Raw genomic sequence first — 25059 nt, forward strand, 5'->3', positions numbered from 1 at the left:
TTTATTGTTGTCATGTATTTATAATGTGGATGGATAAATCAATTACGGGATTATTGCTGACTAGGATTAAGCAGAGGCTCGAAGCGGTTCACTCGGTAAGGGAGGCAGGAAGCTCTCAAAACATTCAGTGTCATTGCTCCGACGGGACAGCATTATAGTATGACTATTTTGCATAATTACAACTAGCGGTAGCTATAATTATTTAATCTACTGTACACATAGCCTTACCTCAACTGAAGTGTTTTCTAAGAACATTTAACGTGGTTCGGCAAAGTGAACGGAGTTGCTAAGTGGAGAGTTTTCTTTCTCTAATTAATTTGCTGGATATTATTTTGTTGGCGGATCATAATAGGTCATGTTAATGCTAAATTGAAACAGCAAAAGTCCACTGCTAGGTTGCTTTTGAAAAGAGCCCTTGTGTTCAGAAGAAACCGAAAACCCCCCAGTAAGGTTGCACGTTTTACATGCACCGCACATTCATACATTTGGAGGCGTGTTCGCTTGTAGTCCAAAGCGGGCCTGTGAATCTGCAACACAGAAACACTGAAGATAGTTACAAAAATGGCGGCTGGAGCGACGAGCGGCCACGGTGGTCGTGGCTCGTCGGCCACTTTGGAGTCATCTTTGGACCGCCGATTTCAAGGAGTGACTAACACAATGGAATCAATACAAGGATTATCCACCTGGTGCATCGAAAACAAGAAATACCACAGTTTGATCGTGCGGTACTGGATGAAATGGTTGAGAAAATGTAAGTAGCTCGTTGGCTATCGATTCTACATGCTAGCAACGACTGTGGCACGCTAGCTTGTCAACAGTTCCTGATAACATCACACTTGGCTGGCTAGCTAACTAACGGGACAGCTAGCAGTTACATGTTGTGGTAAATGCACGTATATAGTCTAGGTAGTTAGCTAGCTCGCAAGATCGATTAGACTACGGGGTTGCTGGGGGTTAAGATCTTGCATTTTATGGGAGGTCTAGCAAAGTAGACGCTGACGCTGGTTCATTTAGGGTACTAATGAAACTTTAAATGGCTAATGGCGTTAGCTAGCTACGAACACAGCGAAGTCGTGTGTAGTCCAATAGTCTGCAAGTTCACAGAACTGTTGGTGGCAAAAGCGGTGGCAAATTCGCAGTCTGCTTTTTAGCTAACCTGCTAAATGCTGTAGATTTAATATGACGTAGCTAACGTTAGCCATTTAACATTAGCTAGCTACTGCAGACCTTTTATGCTGATGCATTTAGTTGTAGCTCGTCTGGCTTATAGGGGGCATTAAAGGCCATAGTAGTTAATGTTAGCTTGCAAAGGTTGGTTATGCATACAGTATGGTATCAATTCTACTGGTTAGTCTGTATATTCAGGGCCTCGTGTGGTGGGAGACGCGCGTCGATAATAAAACGTCATTATTACGTTCTCAAAGTACAAATAGCTGCGTTAACGTTCGTTATGGAAGGTAGCTGTCTAATTTGGTGTTATTGCATGCATTTTGACTTGACAGGCATTGCTTTGCAAGCAAGTAGGTAACGTCAAGTTAACTAGAAAGGGGATGTCGTCCAGCTGGTGATTTTTGTTAGCTAACGTTAGACAAATAAACACTTCAATTTCTTCCATTTCTTTCCACTGTCAATCATTTTCAATTATGATGACAATCATGTGACCATATACTGGCGTGTTTCTCCCCAGTGTTGCATTTGTTATGTTAGTCTTATTTGAGGACGTGATCGCACGCGGAGACATTAAAGAGGCGGTCGTTCACTTGCGGTGTATTTATTGGTTTGCTATGGTATGTTTATGCAGAACACGACACGTTGGTAACGCTTAGTTGATCGAGACAGGGTTGTACATATTGCAGTCTCGTTACAAAATTGGCACTTTTTAAACCTGACCTGCTTTGGATGCTTAATCTGAAGCTACTAAGTAAATACAACAATACATACTCTTTTATTCTGTATTGTATACTATGAGATGTAGTTCAGGCCGACTGAAGGAACGGGGAAAATTTAGGCGATGCCTCGACTCTCTTAATTATGAATGAAGTTAAAGGGTCATGTGATATGGTAAAATTGCTCTTAAAATGCAGCACGCTTTCAGATTCACTTGCACTACCTAAACAAGCAGGGTGCACTACAGATCCAAAGCTCTCTGGTCTTTGATTAGGCATTTATATTTGTTGATTAATCGCATCAAAAATAGATGGGAACTTCGGCGCACCTATTGTACTTTTTGTCAGTTATGTAATGTTTGACAGGTCCTTTTAAAACTAAGCGTGAAAGATATGGAAGTTCTAGGTATGGCGTTATTGGGCCGACACTGATGACAATACTGCCCTGTTTTACGTTGTAGCGCAAATGCAAGCTTCAACAAAATTTCTGTTTTCATTTAAGAAGTAGATGACCCCAGATGTCAGTTTATAAAGGGGAATGTAAAATTGTGTTTGTATAAAAGATATATTGCATTACAGCTTGGCTATGAAGGAGAAAGCTTGAGTTTTGAGAAGTACTGAGTCATTGTTTTGCTTTGTGAGTTTGATTGATAAAAATGATACATTAAAAATAAGTGCGAGATTCAGATGACTATGAGCAGACTATGATTCGCCTGCTTTTTTACTCTTCAACAGTACATGAAACACATCACAGTCTCAGGTGCATGCATTTTGTATGATCATATCAGCCCATCATATGGACCATAATCTTATCTTATAGATCAGTGTCAATACGTGTGTTTTAAGATATTATTGGCCAATGTCCATACAACCCTACATGTCCTGCATCCCTATATAAACTGTGACCAAGTGGAAGGTGTGAGGAAAAATGCAGGACCTGAAGTGAGCGGCATTTTCTAAGGAGAAACTTTCATGGAGAAAGGTGTGTAGGAAAAAGCAGGCTCCCATTCAAAGTGTACTGCTGTGGAATGCGCCTTATAAAGGGAGAGAAAAGCAGATGAGTAAGCGGTTTATTTTGAAGTGTTTTTTTGTGACATAGAGAAGGACCTTATGTAATATTAATCTATTTCACATTCAGGCACAGGATCGGCCAAGTTATGTGTCAGACGACTGCCTGCTTTTTTTCATGTGTCATCAGGGGCTGTTGAGCGAGGAAACCTTACTCAGCTTTTTTTGCTTCAGCTGAGTAATTTGGAGTAGCTCATTTTCAACTTATGCAGTTATGGGCATTAACATTTCACACTGAGAATCTGTGCTGAAGATCTGACTGTGGTGCCTTTGCTCTGCTATTGGTCAGATGTGTCCTTGATAAAATAACAGCCAGAATACCCTTTGCCAGTTGATATAGAGATCTTAACAATCAATGATCAGAATTATCTGTAATATAGGCTCTAATATTATATATTAATTGATAACCTGGCTGTCTATACATCTAGCTAATTGAATGTACTGGAATATTATTGTTTGCTTTTATGTTTTTATAGTTTATAGGTTTATAGCCACAGCTAATGTAACAAGCTACCTAGGACATGGAGATAGCTAGCTTTCTACAGCTAATATTAGTGTGATGTTTTTGAGTTCTTTACTAAATAGAATGTGTAAATAAGCATGACAAGTATTACAATTACAATTTGCAGCCAGTTGGCATGCTTGTTAACTTTGTCAGGTGACATTTTGCTATGTTATGTACTACACTCTTCGAGCACAGTATATACTAGAGCTGTTATCATAATATGGAGTGCATTTTGGGGTGAGCAGCATTTATTCCTATTGGAACTCAAATGTAGGGTACAAGATCAGAATGTATTTTTCCCTGAGAGAATTTGAATGTCCCCTGTGAATGTCCAATTTTTTCCCAGCCTGTTTTGTTTACGGCACCTCACAGCGTTCTAGCTCATTTAAATGCAGTGAATGTGCAAGAACCGCAGTGATGTGTAGGTGCTTTTCTCCTGTGAGCCCAGAGGGTTGTGAGGGAAGTTCTTACTTGATGGACAAGTATGTCATAATGTATTATTGTGGTTGTACTTCAGGTCTCCAGCTGAGAACCACTTTCATCTGAACACTAGTGCAGGAAGGTGGAATGAAATTCATATAATTAACTATTATCAGAATGTGGTATTTTTCACTTGAGTCAATAAAATGTCCAAGAAATAGATATTTTTTTATGAAAAAGGTTTTTATTATTGAATTATTGGCATACATATGGCAAATCTTGTTTTTTCCAGAATTACTTGACCCGGTGTTCATTCTTATTAAAGACTTAGGCTATATTCTAAGTGGCATTCAGTGTAGAATCGCACACATTGCTGCTCAGAACATCGTGCAGTTTTGGTGAATTTGAAGCTGACCAAAGAAAAGTTGTTCTAATTAATTTGGCTTGTGACAGGTGGATTCTTAGTTTACTGTTAGTGAAGGTGCCTGAATTGTGGTAGCTCAAACTTGTCACACTTGTCATAATTATACAGAAATGTGCTCGTAAGTTCAGGGAGGGAAATTGCAAATAGCTGACAGTGGAATAAAAAAAAAATGCAGGAGGGTAGGCGGCAATCCCAATTGGAAAATAACTGTGTTTTTATAAATGGAAACCGCCATCATACTTTTTTCCCCACAGCTAGTCAATATATAATTGCACATGAATCATGTGCTTCCAGTTGGATTACAGTGTGTTATGCAAAAGAAGGCTTATTTCTTCCGCAGACATCGAGTGGTATAGACTCCGTCTGTTATAGGGATGGGGATTTCAGTTACTTCACAGATCGAGTGATTGCATAATGTGCTCGATTCCTAGCTTGTGGAAGAATCTGTTTTTAGAATGCATCTTGGCTGAGTGGCACCAAGTTTGTAGTAATGCATGTTTGCATGCAGAACAACGCACATCAGTACTCAAGTGTCTTAATAAAGTCTTGATGCTTATTTGTATAATAAATGGAGCAAAGTTCCAATGCATAGTTGTATAAACGTAGCCATTATGATAAATTAAGTAGGCTTGTATCCAACGAGTAGCCTAATTGATCAATCATTACTTGTACCCATCCCTAGTCTGAAACCAAGACTGTTGTGCACCAATACTATGGAAAGTCATGTTTCTTTGTATCCTAGTCCCTGTAAACCCCTGTGATATGACCCTAACCTTTTGCTGTACTGAGAATCTGTGTTATCTATTTGATAAATATGTCACAGCAGTGGTTTATGTTCAGGCAGGGTTAACATTTTCCTCTTGGAGGAACTGGCAGCCACTTTTTCTACTGTTTGCAATTGTTGTTAGCCAAATTGTTGCAAAAGTGAGGCTGGCTAACTAAATGGGAATGAAAAGAAATGACTGTGTATCACCTTTGGTGGTGAATGCATTGGCAAGTGACACTTGGAAGATAGCAGTTCAGCTGGTACAGAAGCATTGTTTGCCTCTCTGAAAGAAAAAATTTATTTATTGATTGATTGATTGATTTATTGATTGATCTGAGCCATTTTCAGTATGTGGACAACCTGAGATGGGCCTGAATGGCAGAAAGCAGAGCCCTGCAGCATCTGTGTCGTGTTTCATTGTACACCGTGTACACAGCTCCACCCCCCCCCCCCTTTCCTGTTAGCTGTGATTCACATCAGCTAGGCCTACTTGTAGGGTAGTGCATGACTTTGATTGACATTCACAAAAATACATTGGGGTGTATTTTAAAAGAAATTAACAATCGAAGGATGTGTAAGTAGGTCCTTAGTTGAACACTTAAAAGCTTAAAAGCTTTTTCAGAATGAACCCACGTATGCTTTACTGTAAATGGGGAAAGCTGATGTTTATGCGATTTGAAGAGGAAGATACTGGAGGCCTGCCTCTGACTCTAAAGGCCTTGTGCTCTGAGTGCGGTGTAATGGCCCTGCAGTATGGGACACAGGGAGTGTGTGCTTGTGTTGCTCAGCTGGAGCTACAGTTTCTCATGGTCATTGTTGCAGGCAGCTTTGCTTTTATATAGCCTATGTATTTACTGTTTCACTTCTGATTTCCTGCATGAGGTTGTTTATTGTTACGGTGTGATATGGTGGAAATTCTTGTAAGTAACCGCATAGTAGCATCGTTTGAGTTTTATTCTGGTGCAGAATTCACAGAAAGCATAGCTGGAGCCGATATAGAGGTTTTAAAGCCAATAAGTGCTTTAAAGCATGGGCTTTGCACCATGGGCAAAAATCTTTTTGTGATGGATTTCTTGGTGTATGTATCAGTCCATATCGATAAAAGCCCATATGTTTACAGATCGCATCTTTCCCTACGTTCCTAAGTGCAAAGTTGTGCGGTACGCAAAGTATTTCTGGCCGGAGAGCCGATATCTTGGGTCAGCAACCTCCATAAGTCCCCTGAATCCCTCCTTTTCCACAGGGCTGATGGGCAGCATGTCTTTAGCAAGGGTGATAATGCGCTGGTGACATATTTGGGTTTCTTGCTGACGAGTTCTCATGCTTGGAGCTTATGGTGCGTAATGTCCGTACTTGGTCACTTGAGCTTTTGTCTTCACTTGTTATCTTATTGGCTCGACGAGTGTGTTTGCTCCTCACCAGCCACAGAGGTTGTTGTGCGTGTGGGTTACTGTGGCGAAGGTCTGTTCGTGGCACATGATTGGCTGTTCGTGTAGCGTTTGCCTGCCTGCTGTCAGTCTGGCCAGAACTGGTGTCATATAAAAAAAAAACGTGGGAAAAATGACACGTGCATCATGATTTAGGTTTTGGGGTCAGGGTCAGTTTTTCATAGTAGCTATATAAAATACTAATGTATTATGATGTGGGTTTTTGGGATTGAGGTCAATTTTCCATAGCATAAAAGCCATTGTAGGCTATGCTATTGAATTAATATATTATCAGTGGGGTCACATTTCTATAAGGGGCTTTTTTAAATTGCATGAATGTTAAAACTTTTTTGTTTCTGTCTCAAGCGAAATGTAGTATATGTGTAGTCTTAGCATTTTAACTAGTTTTTTTTTAATTCTGGACATGGCTTCATGGGGTTGTGTGCAGGACAAGTGCCTCAGAAAAGTTGTACTACTGTAAACCGCAATCACATCAAGTGTAAATACATTTTGGCAGCAAGAATCGATAGATGTTCTTTTACATTGAGCTGTCATTTCCCTTTTATTGTAATGGTGCCTAATTTAATATCTAATCATTCATGACTCCTAACCTAAGACTGAGCACCTGTGTAAGAATCATATGTATTACAGTGCAAGTTACGCTTGGCTACGTGTCAATAGTTAGCTTGTTAACCGTGTCACGATTATAAACTATGCACTTAATAGTTGCGTGCTGTAAATAAAATGGTTAGAAACAACAACCACGAGGTATGTGTTGTGCTTGCTTATGTAGGAGGATTCGTCTGATGACGCAGATTTAAAGTAAGGTGGGAATATCATCGTAAACCCTGCAACATTGTGGACATTCAGAACTGTTGCTGAAACGAAAGGGAAGATTGCATATGGTGGACGGACTATGCCAGATGCAAAACAATCGAAATGTATTCTACTAATGCAAAATAATTTGATGAAATCAAATCCGTTTCAAGCACATTGTCTTTATTGTGCTTGCCTCATGTATGTGTGTTTGCTAGTATATTTAATGGTTTGTGTTTAAACGCAATTTGGAAGACAAACATGGCATGCCTATTTCCTAGATGTAGGCCTATTTGTCAGGTCTGACAGTTTCCCTATCACAGATTACTAATAGAAGCACCAGCACTACCCCGAGACCCTGCCTTTTCCGAACTTCCACTACCAAATGGGGATTAGGGACTGTCCATTATTTATTGGAGAGGGGGGAGACAGAGGTCAGTATGCTAACTCACCAAATGTGACAAGTGCAGTACTGTGCTAAATATTGCCACAAACATTTGTGAGATATTTAATCAAATGTTAGTGAAATGAATGTGCGGTTGGCTGGGCTATTAGGTATTTATAATTACATGCTGAAGGCTTAATTTAGAGTCCCTTCCCTTGTGTTCAAAGCTGTGACAGTTCTCTTTCAAGCAACATTTAACTGTCTTGCGAGGATTCGGTTACATAGGAAGCCCAACTGAGTACTATGTTGGTTGCCAATCTGTTTCAGATTGCACAGGCCCAGCAGAACGATGAATATGACGGATGGGCATGTGTCAGGGCTTAATTCTGATAATTTTATTTCGATGAAGGTGGAGGTTGCATTGCTGAACACTTAGCCCCAGTCCCAATTCACCTCCTAAACGCTCTCCCTCTGTTTTGAGTTGCGCTTGATCAGAAGTGTAACTAATGTAAGAGCCACTCACAAATGAGGACAGGCGTCCCGGCGAGAGGGAGCATAAAAAAGCAGCAGTTGTATGGGACGCACTTGTCGCCTGCTCCGACAAATCTGAATTTACTGGTCCAAATTTACGAAGAATGATTTACTATTGATAATAATTCATCAGCGCTTTAAAGGATATCACTGAACAGTTGGGCACCGTGAGCTGCTTTGCACCGCCACATTTGCATTACAAATAATGATTACTGCAGTTTAGATTAGTGTTATCAGTACACTTTAATCAATGGAATTTGCATCATTTGAGACAACACTTGTTTGCAAACAAGACAATACTGTGACGACCACGGTAATTATCCTTTTTTTTTTTTTATCCTGCATTTTAATGAGGGAGCATGGGAGGGCCGAACCTGCCAAAATGGTTGCTTGCTATACTATAAAATACTTGCTATACTATAAAATACTATATAATGATTACTATACAGAATACAAAGAACACAAAAATCTTTAAGAAAGCCATATGCAAGCAAAATTGTACACTCGTGACCCATTCGCAAATAAAGCATAATGATGTGATGTTGATATGTTGCCCAGGTCATCATTCTTATGGAATTCTTTCATGGTTAAAATCTTTTTATTCTTGATCCTGATAATTGACCATATCTTGATGCAGTGCACTCTTTGGACACTGGTAACCGGGGTGATATTTCACAACTGGAAGCTATATAAAATATAGCCTAATCTTGCCTATCCCAAAGCAATCATATATTACAAAGCTTTGTGTTTTTTTGAACAGGCCAGTAGTTTGTAATGGTGTGGTTTTTCTGTAGGAGCATTGAACCAGAATGGCAAACTCTGGCGGCAAAAGATTATATTACAGTCAAGTAGTTTAACAGTATATTATAACAGTAAAATAATATAGGCCTACTGTTTACTCGAAATGAAATCTCTGAAAACAAAGTCTAATGAATATATTGTGTACCTCTGGCATTGAAAAATTCTAAATTATTTAGCTTTCCAAAAATATCAAGTGGCTGCTTTTTATTGCACCCGAAGATTGTGATCATATTTATTTAGCATAGATTAACCCCGGCTTGATATCCACCCTCACGCACTGCATGTGTACTGAACACTGATCCTGCTGATGACCCTGCTGGGTGGTGTAATTAAAGGAAGTGAGGCTCTGTTAGTGTAGATCAGTAGATCAGTGGTCTCCAACCCTGGTCCTGGAGAGCTACAGGGTCTGCTGGTTTTCATAGTGACTCTGCATTACATTACATTACATTACAGGCATTTAGCAGACACTCTTATCCAGAGCGACTTACACAACTTTTACATAGCATTTTTACATTGTATCCATTTATACAGCAATTCGGTTAAGTACCTTGCTCAAGGGTACAACGGCAGTGTCCTACCCGGGAATCGAACTTGCAACCTTTCGGTTACAAGCCCAGTTCCTTACCCACTGTGCTGCACTCCGACGTCCGCACTTACCCACTGTGCTACACTCCGACTCTGCACTTCATGAATCAATTGGAGCAGTTCATTACACAGTTAACTCAACTCACCTGGTGTCTTGGGTCTCAATTGGGTGCTGATTTTAAGGTGAAAACAAAAACCAGCAGACCCTGTAGCTCTACAGGACCAGGGTTGGAGACCACTGGTGTAGATGGTTTGTTACTGAATTAGTGTTCCTCTATGCCTTTTTTTTCGTTTTTACGATTGTCTGAGGTCTATTTTACGGAACTTTTACATTGACTAGCTCTGTCACAAAATGGTTCCGAACAGCAGGATCATAAAGTACATTGGAGCTCTGAAGTGTTGATCATTTCACTGTAATCCAAGCAAGCAGCACAGAACCCACTGAATGTGTTGTCATGGTAAAGAGGGACGAGGAGGTCATTAGCAAGACGCTGCAGTAGTCAGTTCAGGAAGATAAAGTGGAAACGTCAGGCAGTAAAGTTCGTCGGTTAATTAACTGCTAGAAATGTACAGCTCGCCGACCTTTTCAGAGTAATTGAGATGGGACAGCTTTTCTCATTTTTAATGGCCACTTAATACCACCGAGGAGACAAAGGGGACGCCGATGTTTATGAATTGGTGGGAAGGGACTGAAATGTAAAATGTCATTAGGGAGGAGAGTATGTATATGGAGAAATTACACTTTGCAGATGAGGAAGTTTATCTGTGTCTCTATAGTGCGTGTACAGGTGTCGAAGCATCATAGCAAAGGTCATATACAACACAATGCCAATCATTTAAATAATTTAATAAGATGAATAATGTGGTGCAGTGTGTCAGTGAGTGTATAATGTAAATTTACTATGGAGTAAATGACCGGTAACTGTATATTTAATGCAATATTTGCATTAGATAACTATTTCTAATCATTTTTCCCCTTTGCTGGCAAATGTAGGCTACTTGATTATGGAAAATTACAGCAGGAGCTAGCTTTGTTGAATATTTTGAAGATGTTCTGCTCTGGAACTTTTTTCTTCAATTTTGGAATTGTGCATTCGTTAGGCCTTTTTCTGTGTTGAATGTATTGCTGGTTAATGTATGAGATTTAACTAGCCTACATTAAGTAGGAAGCACAAGGTAGGCCTATGCGCCTGTGCTTGAATGTGTCAACCTGGCTCAGATGTAATTATAGCCGGATGTTTCATGAATTCGTAATTAGAAATAGGCCTGGCGTTTTAATTTGCAGAATGGCTGATGGCTTGATTAAGGTGTGAAGAACTGGCTCTGTGTGTGATTGGCCCTCGCACCCATGAGGTGGTTGCTCATTAGAGAAGGCGAAGCTTGTTAACTCAAGTGTAGTTACTTGATTAATTTTGCATTTATTATCGAAAGGGGTTCTCTGTGGAAGTTGAACCAAAATAGTTCCTGTATTAAAATACATTGTGATATTCATATAATGGAGAAAGAAAATGTAATTTAATAATGAGATGAAGTAGTAGTGTGGTGTTGGATGTACGTTGAAAGCATTATGTATGTATTCAGAAGAGTTTTTGTATTTTTAATCTTGTTACCCAGTTCTGTTCCTTTCTGAGTCATTCAGCAGTAAAAATATCAATATCAGATGTCACCTTGATGGTAACATACAGCTTCCAGCATGGATAGTGGCTTTGGGACTATTCACCCTGAAACCTAAATCTCAGCCGAAGGGCGTCTCTGCCTTTTTACTTAATAAATTGGCCCATGTGAGTTTGTTTCATACTGTCATATTACAGCTGTAATACCTGAAACAATGTGCAAATTACAAGCACTAGAAATGTAAACCTAGTATACTGTTTTACATGCGCCAGAGGAATACATTTAATATATATAGGCTACATAAACTGTGGATGTATTCCAGATTGGATGCACAAATTTAACTGAATAATTACAGAAACAGAGTTTGATTGAATACTCAGGTTTTGTAGTCTAACTGTGTATATGAAATGCATCTGAAGCCGTTTTATAAACTACATGCATGAAGGCCACCCCAAATCATTTAGCTTTTTTAGGATGTTTTCCAACCTCGCAGTTGTGGCTGTTACAATTAACTAAACCTTGATACTGATATACTTACCAGGAGATGGAAAAAACATTTGGGTTTGGGTTTATGGATCTGACTATCCCCAAGAATCACTTTCTGCTTTCAGCGTCTTTTAAAAGGGATAGTTAGTTAATTTATAAAAAACAGAAAGAAATTTTTAATTTGGATGGAGCCATAGTTTGCTGCAGACAAAACCGTGCGCCGGTGGGTTGTCATAGCAACAACAAAGGTCAGCACCACTGTTGTAAATGGTGGCAGTTGTTTGAAGAGATTAAAACCGCTTTTATAGTTTGCTGCGTGTGAGCACCCCAGATAAAAGGGTGTGAAAGAGCCATCTGCAGCTGATTAAAGTGAAGCCCTCTCATCTGTATTAACGTTCGCCTTTATGGCAAAAACACCTTAGAGGGAAGCTTGCATGGCATCCCACACCATTGTGTTTATTTTCATTCTTTTCTGAGCAACTGAGATATGGTTTTCAGCAGATATGTCAGCCATTTAACTTTTGGTGGATGTTTGTTCTGGGCTTGCAGTATGAAATGCCTGAAGGTCTTTCTGAGAAAAAGTTATACCTATGGAAATGTCGACGGTATTACACAGTGCCTGCTGAGCTCTAATTCCAACCTGATTTTGAAGAAAAATGATATGTAAAAATTGTGGGATTAAATTAGGAGGGAACTTCAGACGACTAAATTCATGTATAGGGTAATAGTAGGGAAATCACTGGGTTTACTTTGCCCCAGAACAGTGTTGGACCTGACAGACAATGAATCTGCAGTATGCTGTATTATACTATGATGTGAATAATAAATGTTTTTTTTTTTTACAGTATTCACACAAGGATTATGTGCAAACATTGACTTGATCTTTTTGCAGGTTTCTGTCGGGTGTTTTCGTATGCGTTTTTGACCGAGGTCGTCTTGTGAGATCTTCCACACCCTTAACAGCTGTGTGTGTCCGTGCCCTTCAGACAGCTGTGTGTGTCTGTGCCCTTCAAACAGCTGTGTGTGTCTGTGCCCTTCAAACAGCTGTGTGTGTCTGTGCGCATCTGTGCCCCACACACAGCTGTGTGTGTCTGTGCCCTTCAGACAGCTGTGTGTGTCCGTGCCCTTCAGACAGCTGTGTGTGTTCGTGCCCTTCAGACAGCTGTGTGTGTCCGTGCCCTTCAGACAGCTGTGTGTGTCCGTGCCCTTCAGACAGCTGTGTGTGTCCGTGGCCTTCAGACGGTGTGTGTGTCTGTGCCCCACAGACGGCTGTGTGCATCTGTGCCCCTCAGACAGCTGTGTGTGTCTGTGCGCCTCAGACAGCTGTGTGTGTCTGTGCGCCTCAGACAGCTGTGTGTGTCTGTGCCCATCAGACAGCTGTGTGTGTCTGTGCCCTTGAGACAGCTGTGTGTGTCTGTGGTCCTCAGACAGCTGTGTGTGTCTGTGCCCATCAGAAAGCTGTGTGTGTCTGTGCCCCTCAGACAGCTGTGTGTGTCTGTGCGCCTCACAGCTGTGTGTGTCTGTGCCCATCAGACAGCTGTGTGTCTGTGCCCTTGAGACAGCTGTGTGTGTCTGTGGTCCTCAGACAGCTGTGTGTGTCTGTGCCCATCAGAAAGCTGTGTGTGTCTGTGCCCATCAGAAAGCTGTGTGTGTCTGTGGTCTTCAGATGACTGTGTGTGTCTGTGCCCTTCAGACGGCTGTGTGTGTCTGTGCCCTTCAGACGGCTGTGTGTGTCTGTGCCCTTCAGACAGCTGTGTGTGTCTGTGCCCATCAGACAGATGTGTGTGTCTGTGCCCTTCAGACGGCTGTGCGTGTCTGTGGTTTTCAGACGGCTGTGTGTGTCTGTGGTCTTCAGACGGCTGTGTGTGTCTGTGGTCTTCAGACGGCTGTGTGTGTCTGTGGTTTTCAGACAGCTGTGTGTGTCTGTGCCCTTCAGACAGATGTGTGTGTCTGTGCCCTTCAGACGGCTGTGTGTGTCTGTGGTCTTCAGACGGCTGTGTGTGTCTGTGGTCTTCAGACGGCTGTGTGTGTCTGTGCCCTTCAGACGGCTGTGTGTGTCTGTGCCCTTCAGACAGCTGTGTGTGTCTGTGCCCCTCAGACAGCTGAACCGATGTCATATCCTCTCTCTGCAGCTGAAGCGGCTCACAGACTCAACCTCTTCTACCTCGCCAATGATGTCATTCAGAACTGCAAGAGGAAGAATGCCATCGTCTACCGCAACTCCTTCGCCGAGGTTCTGCCGGAGGCCGCCCTGCTGGTCAAGTAAGCGTTCCGCAGCCTCTGACAGGCATGCATGCGCGCACGCACACACACGCGCACGCACGCTTGCACGCACACACACACGCACGCATGCTTGCGTACGCACGCATGTGCACATGGAAGTTCCCCCCCTGCACAATTCCAATTATTCAATGAAAAATTTGAAACAATTCCAACAACCAATTTGTACTGTAGTTTATGTTTTGACAGACCAAAGGGAATTGTAGAAAGTGTCTCTCCAATGTGCCGCTACGTTTTTGCATTGGAGATGAGCATGTGCAATCGTAATGCAAATTTCCCCCTTTGAACGTAGACCGGAAGCACGAGCAATTACGTTGATGGTTGCTCATGCATTTTGCACCAGTTTTTTTTTTGCCATTAGTGGAGTTTTCTGACGGTGGCTGAGATTTGAGCACGACGTGCTGGAAGCTTAACTGCGCACACGTCTCAGATGGCCGCTGGAACCAATCGCCTTGTTTCTGTTTTCCGCCTCGCAGAGACGCAAAAGTGCGCAAGTCCGTGGAGCGGATCTTCTCCATCTGGGAGGAGAGGAGCGTCTACCCCGAGGAGCTCATTTCGGAGCTGAAGGCCGGCCTGGTGAAGAAGGAGCCGCCTCCAGGTCGGTCTTCCCGCCGTTTTCTCCCCGGTTCTGCCGCGTACCAGAGAGGAACGCGTTCGTTCAGATGCACGTGCCCCTGTGGCCGCGGTGTTGTTACGGGAATGTGTATTATCATGCAGAGAGAACTACAAGGAAACTTTTCTTTCTTGTTTTTCAGCGCCTGTCAACCCCAAAGCTGCGCTGAAGTCCAAGATAGTAGCGGAGTTTGCAGTGAGTCTTGTGTTTTATGTGTTGTTCATTTCAGCCGAGGTCAGGTGTCGCTCGGGATAAGAGTGTCATCTAAATGGAAATGTAGTCTTCACATTTTGCTGGTTTGTTGCATTTCTGCAAATGTTTATCTCAGTTCCTGCCGTGATTCTTAAAATGTCCACACACACACACACACACGCACACACACTCAAATTTCTGTTTCTTGCTGCCTTGCTCGTAGCCTCAGACGTTCATCGAGCAGCTCTCGATGTATAAGAGGTCTGTGGAGGAGGCGGAGCTGAAGGAGAAGCAGCTCGCTGCTTTGAGAGTGGACGTGTGCAGCACGGAGGCGCTGAAGAGGCTCAAAGGTGAGGCGGGTTTGCCCGCTCAAACTCTTTACGCTCCCCCGTCTTCCACCGATGATAATGGCTGAGTTTGAGTTTGCTGCTAGAAGATCGCCCTTTTTCTACCGTCTGTCCGTTCCTCAGACAAGGCAGGGGGCAAGAAGTTCTCGAAGGATTTTGAGGAGGGCAGCGCGAAGCTGCAGGAGTTTGTGGGCTTCTTGGAGCAGCAGATGAAAGGAGGGCCCCCCCTGCTGGAGGCTCTGGGCAATGCGGACGTGTTCTACGAGATGCAGTACAAGGAGGTCAAAATTGTCGCCAATGTGAGTTCGGGGGGAGGGGGTAGCTGGTTTATATTTTCGAGGGTTCTGAGCGACATAATACCAACACAGGAATTACCCATTGTGAGGGATTAATACGGTGCTTTAACACAGACTGTAAAACACTGCAAGACATTGAGGGATTGGAAATGAAATCCGCCAACCATTTTTTTTAATCTTTTGTTTATTGATGTAAAATGCTTTTTGTAACTCCCTCCACCCCATTCCCAGGCCTACAAGACCTTTGCCAACCGCGTGTCGAACCTCAAACGCAAGCTGGACGCCCTGAAGGCCACCCTCCCCGACCCCGACGACTCTCCCATCCCCTCCCCCTCCGAGGACGCCCCCTCCCCGACGGGGTCCGAGTCCCCCTTCCACGGCATGGGGGTCGCGGGGGCCAAGGGGGAGGGGCCGACGGGCGCGGCCAACATGACGGACATGGACCTCGACGGGCAGGCCATGGACGACGGAGACGAGGCGGGCATCTCCCTGGGGGACGTCCCCAGCCCGCTGTCCTCCCCCGGCGGGTCCCACGGCCCCGCCCACGGGGAGGGAGACAACAGGGACGTGGAGGACATGGAGCTCTCTGAGGGGGAGGAGACGGAGAGCACCAGCATCATCGGTGAGGCGTGAACAGCAGCACAGACAGGAAGGGGAGTCTGTGGGGGTTGGTTGGGGGGTGGGGGGCGGGGGTGGAGCCACTAGACTGTGAAGTGGGGACTACTGAGAGGGAGAGAGGCAATTGTTAAAAAGGCAATCCCTAAATGTTTTGGTCTTCTTTGTGTATATTTCCTTTGTCCGTTTCCATAGTAGAGGAGAGAAGGGAGAAGCCAGCCCCCGTTGCTGTGTCCAAGCCCACTCCTGCTGCAGCTGCTGCCGCTGCCGCTGCACCTGCTGCTACCGCTGCCACTGCTGTTCCCCCACCCCTGTGCATCTCTGAGGAACCCCCTGCCAAACAGGCTGCACCTCCTGCCACTCCAACCGCAACCCCCACCGTCATCCCCACCCCCACCCCTACCCCCACCCCAACCCCTACTCCCGCCCCCAACACCCCTGGGACGCCCGCAACCGCCCTCCCTGTGAACCTGGCCAACGTGGACCTGGGCAAGATCAGCTCCATCCTCAGCAGCCTCACTTCTGTGATGAAGAGCACCGGTGAGTCGTCACTTCTGTGACATCACAATCGTTGCCGTGGTCACTGCGCAGCACTCGGGAACACTGCCCTTTACTTGACCTAGAACTGAAGAGGTGCTACAGGTTAGGGTAAACAGACTCGTCTGTTTTACATCTTTATGACACTGCAGTCAAGTCATAAATACTTGGTTTTAAGAGGGACAGCCGAGCAAAGGCAGCAGGCTTGAGGCACGTTACCCAGTAACCAAAATGGTTTGCAGAGCTCACTAAAGCCGCGTTTCCACCGCAGGAACTATACCCCGGAACTAGGAACCTTTTGAGGAACTCAGTGCGTTTCCACCGCAGGAACTAGGGTCTAAATTTAGTTCTGGGGGCTTTGTTTTACCCCCCAAAACGTTCCTGCTCCGGGGGTAGTACTTTCCGAAAGTACAGGAACCTTTTGGGTGGAGCTTGCAGCGCTGAACATTTCTGATTGGTCGAGTACTCGTAGCATTTGTGTTGTATTTATTTTCCGCCATTACCCGCCATGTTTGAAAATATGCAGCGGCAAACCAATTTATTTTCATAATAACTTCAAATCAAACTTGTATGTTATGCGGCGCACTAGCCTACTTTTGGTTATAGCCTGTCAACGTCTTGGAATTATAACGTGTGCTCTTCTGTTCTTTTCTTGCTTTAGTATTCGTTTTATAAAATGCTAAGCATTCGTGCTGGGACAGCATATTACGTAGGCTACCAAAACATTCAAACGGATAAATTCGGTTGCTGAATATTTTCTTCCGGATTTTCTTTGTTAGCCCGTTGTAATTGACTCAAAACGTTTGATACAGTTATGTGAGGTATGCGGTAGTTCTGCATAATTAACATTGGTGATACAGTACAAGCAAACTGGAAATCACCTTCCGCACTTTTTATCCGGGTAAAATAACAGGTTAATTCTAGTAATCTTCCCTTTAGCTTTTTCAGACTGCTGTAATTTTACTCAATTTTACTGCCATTTTTCAATTCCACGAAAAGACCAGGAAGACTATGGACTCATTTATGGTGCATGGTTCGCATCTGGAGGGCACACTTCGCTGCTCGGCTAGCAGTAACTTCGAAGGAAAGCAAACGGTGGCTGTACCACTACTAATTTACATTTTCACGCAAGTCAGAGTTTTCGTTCTATTCTTGTCATTTTGCGATTAGCCTATATGGAATTGACGACGAGAAAGTAATAAAACAGCAAATTGTTTACAACGTGTGCATGTTTTCTGCTGTTAATGAATGTGTTTGAGAGGATATATGAAAATCAATAAATACAAAAGTAACCATATATAGTCATTGTTGGTAACCCGTTGTATATAAGTGGAATAAACCCCCCTGTCCCGGTTATTAGAAAATAATGTAGGCTACTTCGGTGGTAGTATGGGGTTACAGATGGACCGACGACAACTTCGCTTTTTCATACGTCAGTGGGCTAATTTGCCTAATCTTCGCGGTACTTTAGACCCCGGTGGAAACGCAGACAACCATTGGCTGAAGGAACATTTTAGTTCCTGGTAAAGTAGTTCCTGGGACTGAAAGTTCCGGGTAATTTTGGTGGAAACGCGACTTAAGCTCACAGAGCAATGGTTCTTTCTTATCCTTTTATAAATTGATCACATAATTACAAACCTGGTGTGTTATTGTCTTATACATTTTATCCATCATGACAATGTACTGAAAAGTCAGGTTTTGGACTGGACAGAGGGAGGACACAGTGTGCCAACCGAACTGCCAGATGAGTTCCCCCTGGGAAGAATGAAGTTATTCTGTTCTCCCAGAAGGCTGTTCCTGTCCAAGCACCCCGAGGGAACCTGTTCATTTCCTCCAGCCCCTTGCTGTGGGTTGTAGGCGTGTGGGTCTTCACGTGCTGCAGTTGTCACGCCCTCTCTCCTCTCTGTCAGGCGTGAGCCCGGTGTCCCGTCCCTCCCCGGGGACCCCCACCACCCCCTCTGCCCACGGCTCGGTCCACAAGCCCCCCGTCCAGTCACCGGGAACGCCCCAAGCTGCTAACCCCCTAGCCAGCATCCTGTCCCGGGTGGACATCACCCCTGAGGGGATCCTCAGCGCCCTGTCCAAATCGCAGGGGCAGAGTGCCGGACTGCAGGGTAAGAGAGGGCTGAGGGAGGCCGTGGGATGGCAGAGCGCTTGTTGCTCTAATTTATGGTTTCTCGTCCATCCCGAAACCCGAGTTTCCTCTTCTCAGTTTGACTTACATTTGCACATTGGACCCAAGATAAAGTACATAAAAAGTACATGGTCAGAACTACCATCAGTACCTACAAAAAAACAGTAAATTTCAAAATAAGTCAAAGAAACTATTGATGAATATATAGTTAGCTGCCAGACTTTTTACCTTTAGTACTGCAGGACATTTTATCTTGTGTATATACTGCATTGAAATGTATACCTTGTATGGTCTTAGCTGCACTCGCAAATCTCACACCTGCATCTGATTTGCTTTGACCGTGTCCTCGGTTAGGACATCAGCAACAATTTTAAAATGTTTCAACCGACACACCTTGGCATCCTGCTTGCCTGACCATCAGTATTTTAATGTTTCAGTTGAAAACACAGCCGGTGTTTGTGTGTAATCTGAGTTTGCATGGTGAGTTCCTGGTCCCACAGTACCGGTGGCCGTATGGACAGCCAGCTGCTCATGGGCATGACTGTTCTGTTTGCTTGTTTTTCCTGTTTACGGGAGCTTTTCAGAAATTTTTAATTAATGTGCATGGATTCTGGTATGGTGTCTGTCCCCACAATATAACTAAGTCTGCACGCCTAGTTTGGGCTGCTGGTGCAGTTGAAGTTGTATTGTTATTGTGAGCTACTAGTGTTGTTAAACTTGTATTCTTATTGTGGTCTGTCGGTGCCATTAAACTTGTATTGCTATTGTGGTCTGTAGGTGCAGTTAAACTTGTATTCTAATTGTGGGCTGCTGGTGCAGTTACTGTAAACTTGTGTTCTTATTGAGGGCTGCTGGTGCAGTTACTGTAAACTTGTGTTCTTATTGAGGGCTGCTGGTGCAGTTACTGTAAACTTGTATTCTTATTGTGGGCTGCTGGTGCAGTTAAACTTGTGCTCTTATTGTGGGCTGCTGGTGCAGTTAAACTTGTGCTCTTATTGTGGGCTGCTGGTGCAGTTAAACTTGTGCTCTTATTGTGGTCTGCTGGTGCAGTTAAACTTCTTTTGTTGTTGTGGTCTGCTGGTGCAGTTAAACTTCTTTTGTTGTTGTGGTCTGCTGGTGCAGTTAAACTTGTGCTCTTATTGTGGTCTGCTGGTGCAGTTAAACTTCTTTTGTTGTTGTGGTCTGCTGGTGCAGTTAAACTTGTATTCTTATTGTGGTCTGCTGGTGCAGTTAAACTTCTTTCGTTGTTGTGGTCTGCTGGTGCAGTTAAACTTGTGCTCTTATTGTGGGCTGCTGGTGCAGTTAACCCTGTGCTCTCAGTGTGGGCTGCTGTGTGAACTCTTTCTCTGGTCCTCTTCAGGTCTGTCCTCCCTCCTGCACAGTGTGGCTGGAAACGCCTCCTCCACGGCCAGCAAAGAGCGGCCCCCCAATTCCAGCGCCGCCCCGCCCCCTCTGGGGCACGGCTACTCCGCCCCCGAGGCCGCCCCTTCCCCGCTGCCCGCAGCGGCGGGCAAGGCCCCGGCCACGCCCACAACGCCCAAACAAAAACCCCCGCCGGGCGGCAGCTACAGGCGCGAGCTGGACCGGGAGCGGGGGAGGGAGCCGGAGAAGGAGAGGGACTCCGTGGCCCCCGTCCCCGCCTCCCCCTCCAGCCTGGAGTCCAAGATCCACAAGTTCCTGCAGGGGAACCCCGGATTCAGCGCCCTGAACCTCAGCATCCCCATCCTGGGCGGGGGGCCGGGGGGGGGCGGCGGCGGCGACAGCCCCCTGCTGGGCTCGGAGAACGTGGACGGGACCCCCGTGCGGGACGAGACCGGGGGCACCCCCACTCAGGACGAGATCATGGACAAGCCCGGCTCCGAGCCGCTGGCTCTGCTGGCGGACCCCGGGCCCTTAGGGGGGGCGAAGGCGCGCTCCTCGTCCGCGGGCCACGACCTCTCCCCCACCGCCTACCGCAGCGGCTCCTGGGACGGCTCGGCCTCGCCCCGCGCGCTGTTCGGCCCGGGCGAGGGCCGCGACGGGGACTACCGCTCCGCCCGCTACCCGGCCTTCGGCGCCGACAAGAAGCCCGACAAGAAGCCGGCGAAGTCCGCCCTCAAGTCCAAAGGGGAGGACGCGGCGAAGAGGAAGATGGCGGGTTCCGCGTCTTCGTCGACGTCCTTGTCGTCCTCCTCCTCCTCCTCCGGCGCCCACCAAGATTCGAAGCCCGCCCACGCGAAGGCCAGGAAGGACGGGCACGGGGGCGGGAACAACCTGGGCAAGCCCGCCTTCTACGACGGAGGGGGCGGAGAGAGGAGAGCGTCCGCGGGGAGCGAGCCCCACCCTCATCACTCCCTCGCCCCCTCCGAGCGGCCCAAGGGCGGCGGGGCCCGGAAGGCGGGCGGCGGCCCGGAAGAGGGGAGCAAAGAGAGGGAGGGAGAGGGGGAGGGGGGAAAGGAGAAGGGGCCGGGGAGCGCCTCCCCCGTGCACCGGATCGAAACCCTGGTGTCTCCCTGCGGGGAGGGCGCCCCCATAGAGACGCTGGGGTACAGCAACCGCCGCATGTCCGGGGAGAGGATTCAGACCGTGGAGAGCATCCGCGTGATTGGCCGAGGCACGCGAGCTCACCCCAGAGGAGGCGGGGCCGGGGCGAGGCCGAGCCCCACGGGAGCCAGCTGGTACGACGAGGCCTACATGGAGGGCCCGCCCCCTCCCGTCCTGGGCCCGCCCCCGTCTCTCGGGCTCCCGCCCCACCCCAGCAACCCCTCCTTACCCTCTCAGGGAGGCGCTGACGAAAGGGGCCCCTCCGCTTTGCCCCCGCCCCCCCCACATCTCCTGCCCCCCCACCCCCACATGCCCCCCGGCCAGTTCCAGTTTGAGGAGAGGCCGCTCATGCCCTACCCTGGCGACGACCCTCACTCCCGCCCCCGCCCGCACCCCCACCCCACCCCACCAGCGCCCGCCTCCCTCCTCCTTTTCAGCTCCCCTCCCCCTCCCATCCCACAGCCGCCTCCTCCCCCCATCCCACAGCCGCCGCCCCCGCCGCGGGACTTCCTGTCTCCACCCTCGGCGGTCATGGTCGGCGGCGTGCTGGTGCCGGTCGACCGCGTTCTGCCCTTCCCTCCCCCCAGACCCGACGGGGGGGAGCGAGGGGGCGTGGCCAGCGGCGGGGGCTCCGGGGGCTCGGCCAATCCGGGCCCCCACTGCCCGCCGCCGCTCATGTCCTCCCTGCTGGGCGAACCCCCGCAGTTTAAAGAGCTGCCCCGCCCGGGCACAGTCAAAGAGCATTTCCCCCCCCGCCACGCCCCTCCTCTCCACCGCCCCGGCACCCCTGGGGCCCCCCCTCCCCTGCTGGGCCGAGTGAGGGAGGGTCCCAGCCCCCCGCCGTCCTCCGCCGCCTCCTCAGCACCCCCCTCGCCCTCCGGCGACCCCCCTCCCCTCCTCCTACCCCCGAACCGCCACCCCGCCCCTGCTGCGCGCGGGCAGCAGAACCAGCGGCCCCCGGCCAGCCCCCCCGCTCAGCCCCGTAACCACCGACGGCCCTCCTCCCCCTCTCCCTCCTGCGCCTGCCCACCCCCAGCCCCAGACCCCACCTCCGCCCGCCCCACCCCGCCCCCCTCCCTCAGAGACAGTTCCTCCGCGGTCGACCGCCTCATCCCCTGCGCCCCCCCCTCTTTGACCGAGACCCTCCCTTCCATGGGGGCAAGAGGCCTGGCCCGCCGTTCACTGGGGCCCCTGGGGGAGGGGTAGGGGGGGGTAGTCCATTCTATCCTCCCAAAAGACCTTTCTTACCCCCACGCTACTGAATTATCAAAAACACAATTCATGGGGGAGAAAAGTCTGCCTAATATTTAACAAAGGGCGAGAGGTTATTCTAGAAAACAAAAACAAACCTCCCTAATATTTCAGTCAGATATGAACCTTCCAGGTCACGAAGCTAGCCCCCTGTGTGCTACGTGTAGGCATCACATTGTTACACATACGTTCTCCCGTCTCTCACTAGTGTCCTCACACTGCTGTGCATAGGGTGTGCTCTCATATAATTTAAGTATTACTCTCATGGCCTTCCCCTCCCACCTCCAGGGCCCGGAGAAACTGCTCACTCCTCTCGAGCGCGAGGGGGGAAGTGAAAGGGGGAGGATGGAAGGATGATCTAGAAGGAAGAGGGGTGGCAGTCTGGAGGATTTGAGAAAAACAAGGTGGTTATTTAATTCAGTATGACTCCTAATTTGCCTTCCTTTTGTCTTATTAAAGCTACTGGTCGACATTAGTAAGACAGTCTGAGGTTAGGCTGGGGCAGAACAGGCCTGTTTCACGTTTGGATGTGGTATGAAGTTTGAGTTCAAGAAGAGATTTTCTCCCTGCATTTCAGTTATTTATTTATGTTTTTGTCTACATGGGTTTTGCCCTGGTGTGAGTGTAATACATTACTAGGTAGAAGTTTTTTTCTTCTTCAAAACAGGCTTTGACTGAACCACATTGTTACAGATGGGGAATGTATCAAACCATCCTCTCAAATAACCATCTCTTGAATTTTGAAAATTCATACCCTACCCTCCATCCCCTTCCAGTAGTCCTGTCCATTTTCCTAACTGTAAAATAATGTATATAACAATAGTTTAGTCTCTCTCCCCTTCTGTATATTTCAACACTTATGAATATATAGATCAAAAGGGGGTAGGTTGTGTAAGTCCTCAGATTTACTTCTATTGTCTGCAATTACTGTTTTGTAGCTGGGGGCAAATGGATTACAATCATCACTATTATACTTGTTGTTATCATGATTGTGAAGCGCTAGGTCAAGCATAAGTGTAAGAGAAACCTGTTAAATCTGTACATAGTGTAAATACTGCTCGTCTGCTCTCTTACCATCTCTCGGCTCTGAGTGAAAAGAAGATGGTTTAAGTTTGCCTACGAAGGAAGAAAACACTATCATGGAGAGAGAAAACGTGTAACATTCAGTTGACGTTACGCGTGAGAGCGATGCATTATAGAAAGGTAATTAAGAGGGAATCAACAAGCTAATAAACTTACTAGGAGGGTGCTTTGAGATTCAAAAAAGGAAAAAAAAAGAAAAGAAAAGAAATATCTCTTCCAGCGCTCATGAGGCTTTTACATGTACTGACTTTAATAAAAACCAGAGTTTGAAAACACCCAGGAGAGGATATTTTCTTTACAGTCATGGTTGTTCTTATGATCGCCATTATCATGACTAACTACTGTGCTGGTTTTTGTAATGAGGGTTTGTATATAGTTTTGTTTTCATTTTCTTTTCTTTTTTTTTTCTTTTTTTGACTGTCATTATCACAACTGCTTGTTCTGGTTGTTTTATACTTCCTTGCCGATGTTTTAATGTACATTTATGCCTTTGTGTGTCCTTTGATGTCACCGCAGTAAAGTTTGGACAAGAGATGTACAGTTCTGAATGGTGTGCCTGAAACGAGAGGCAGGTGTGCGCAGCTGCTGCAGGCCGTCTGCGCAGCTGCGCAGCCGAGACTCCTGCCTCTCTGTGTTCTGACCCCCCACCCCCCGACCCTTTAATCTTCTCTTTCACTCTCACTTTCTCTTCTGTTTGTTCTGTGTTTTCCACTTTAGCTGAGTTCTTGATGTCTTTTCTGCCTTGTGTTTCTTTCCGCTTTACCCTCATTCTACAACCCCAGTCTCTCTTTCTGTCTTTTTGTGTTCTTTTCCTGCTGTCTGCTGTGTATCTCTTTGTCTCTGTCTGTTTCTCTATCGGATCTAACATAAGTACACAATATGATATTATGATGAAGCACCAGTGAAGAAGCCCTTGTTCATTTCTGAAATTGTCATAAACACAAACTGGGCATAAGCATGTCCCTTTTACTCAATACAGACTTTCAAGTGTGTGTGTGTTAGTGTGTGTACATACGGGCGTGTGTGTGTGTGTGTGTGTTCTCTCGCGTGTGTGCACATACGGTGTACGTGACCGTGTTCATTTCTGAAATCGCCATAAACACAGAGGACATAAACGTGTCCCTTTTAGTCAGCACAGCCTTTTGAACAGTGTTTGCGTGCGTATCTGCCAGTGTGTGCGTGTATGTGAACGTGTGCACCAAACGTAGGACTCCTTTCAGTATTTGGGATTGCTACATGGTTTGTGTACTTTTTGAGGATGTGGACTTTAAAATAGGTATTCAAGTGTATGGTGTAAGATCGTATCTCAGTATTGTTTATGATCCACTTAGACATCAACCAAAGATACAGGCTCAATCCAAATGCTCTGTTAATGTTCAGTGTTAAAATACCCTCCAATTCTCTTTTCCCTTCTCTGATTTGAATTCTGATTCCCCAGTTTTGATCAATTCGTGAACTGTTTTGCTAATTATTC

General features: G+C 46.2%; 1 protein-coding gene across 2 annotated transcripts; it reads left to right on the plus strand.

Moving 5' to 3' along the window:
• Positions 1–160: 160 nt before the first annotated feature.
• Positions 161–24577, plus strand: LOC135233234 (regulation of nuclear pre-mRNA domain-containing protein 2-like). 2 transcript variants are annotated; one of them, XM_064296569.1, is made up of 10 exons: positions 161–751; positions 13847–13976; positions 14471–14592; positions 14750–14802; positions 15023–15149; positions 15270–15445; positions 15674–16064; positions 16253–16597; positions 18505–18708; positions 20089–24577. In XM_064296569.1, the coding sequence occupies exons 1-10, from the start codon at positions 562–564 to the stop codon at positions 22455–22457; spliced, it is 4107 nt and encodes a 1368-aa protein (XP_064152639.1). In that variant the 5' UTR covers positions 161–561; the 3' UTR covers positions 22458–24577. The 2 variants fall into 2 exon arrangements, with proteins under 2 accessions (XP_064152639.1, XP_064152648.1); XM_064296578.1 differs by having other exon boundaries at positions 164–751; positions 16256–16597; positions 20089–22906.
• The last annotated feature ends 482 nt before the right edge of the window (positions 24578–25059 follow it).

This window comes from Anguilla rostrata, chromosome 1 (assembly GCF_018555375.3).
Source record: "Anguilla rostrata isolate EN2019 chromosome 1, ASM1855537v3, whole genome shotgun sequence".
Classification (NCBI taxonomy): Eukaryota; Metazoa; Chordata; class Actinopteri; order Anguilliformes; family Anguillidae; genus Anguilla; species Anguilla rostrata.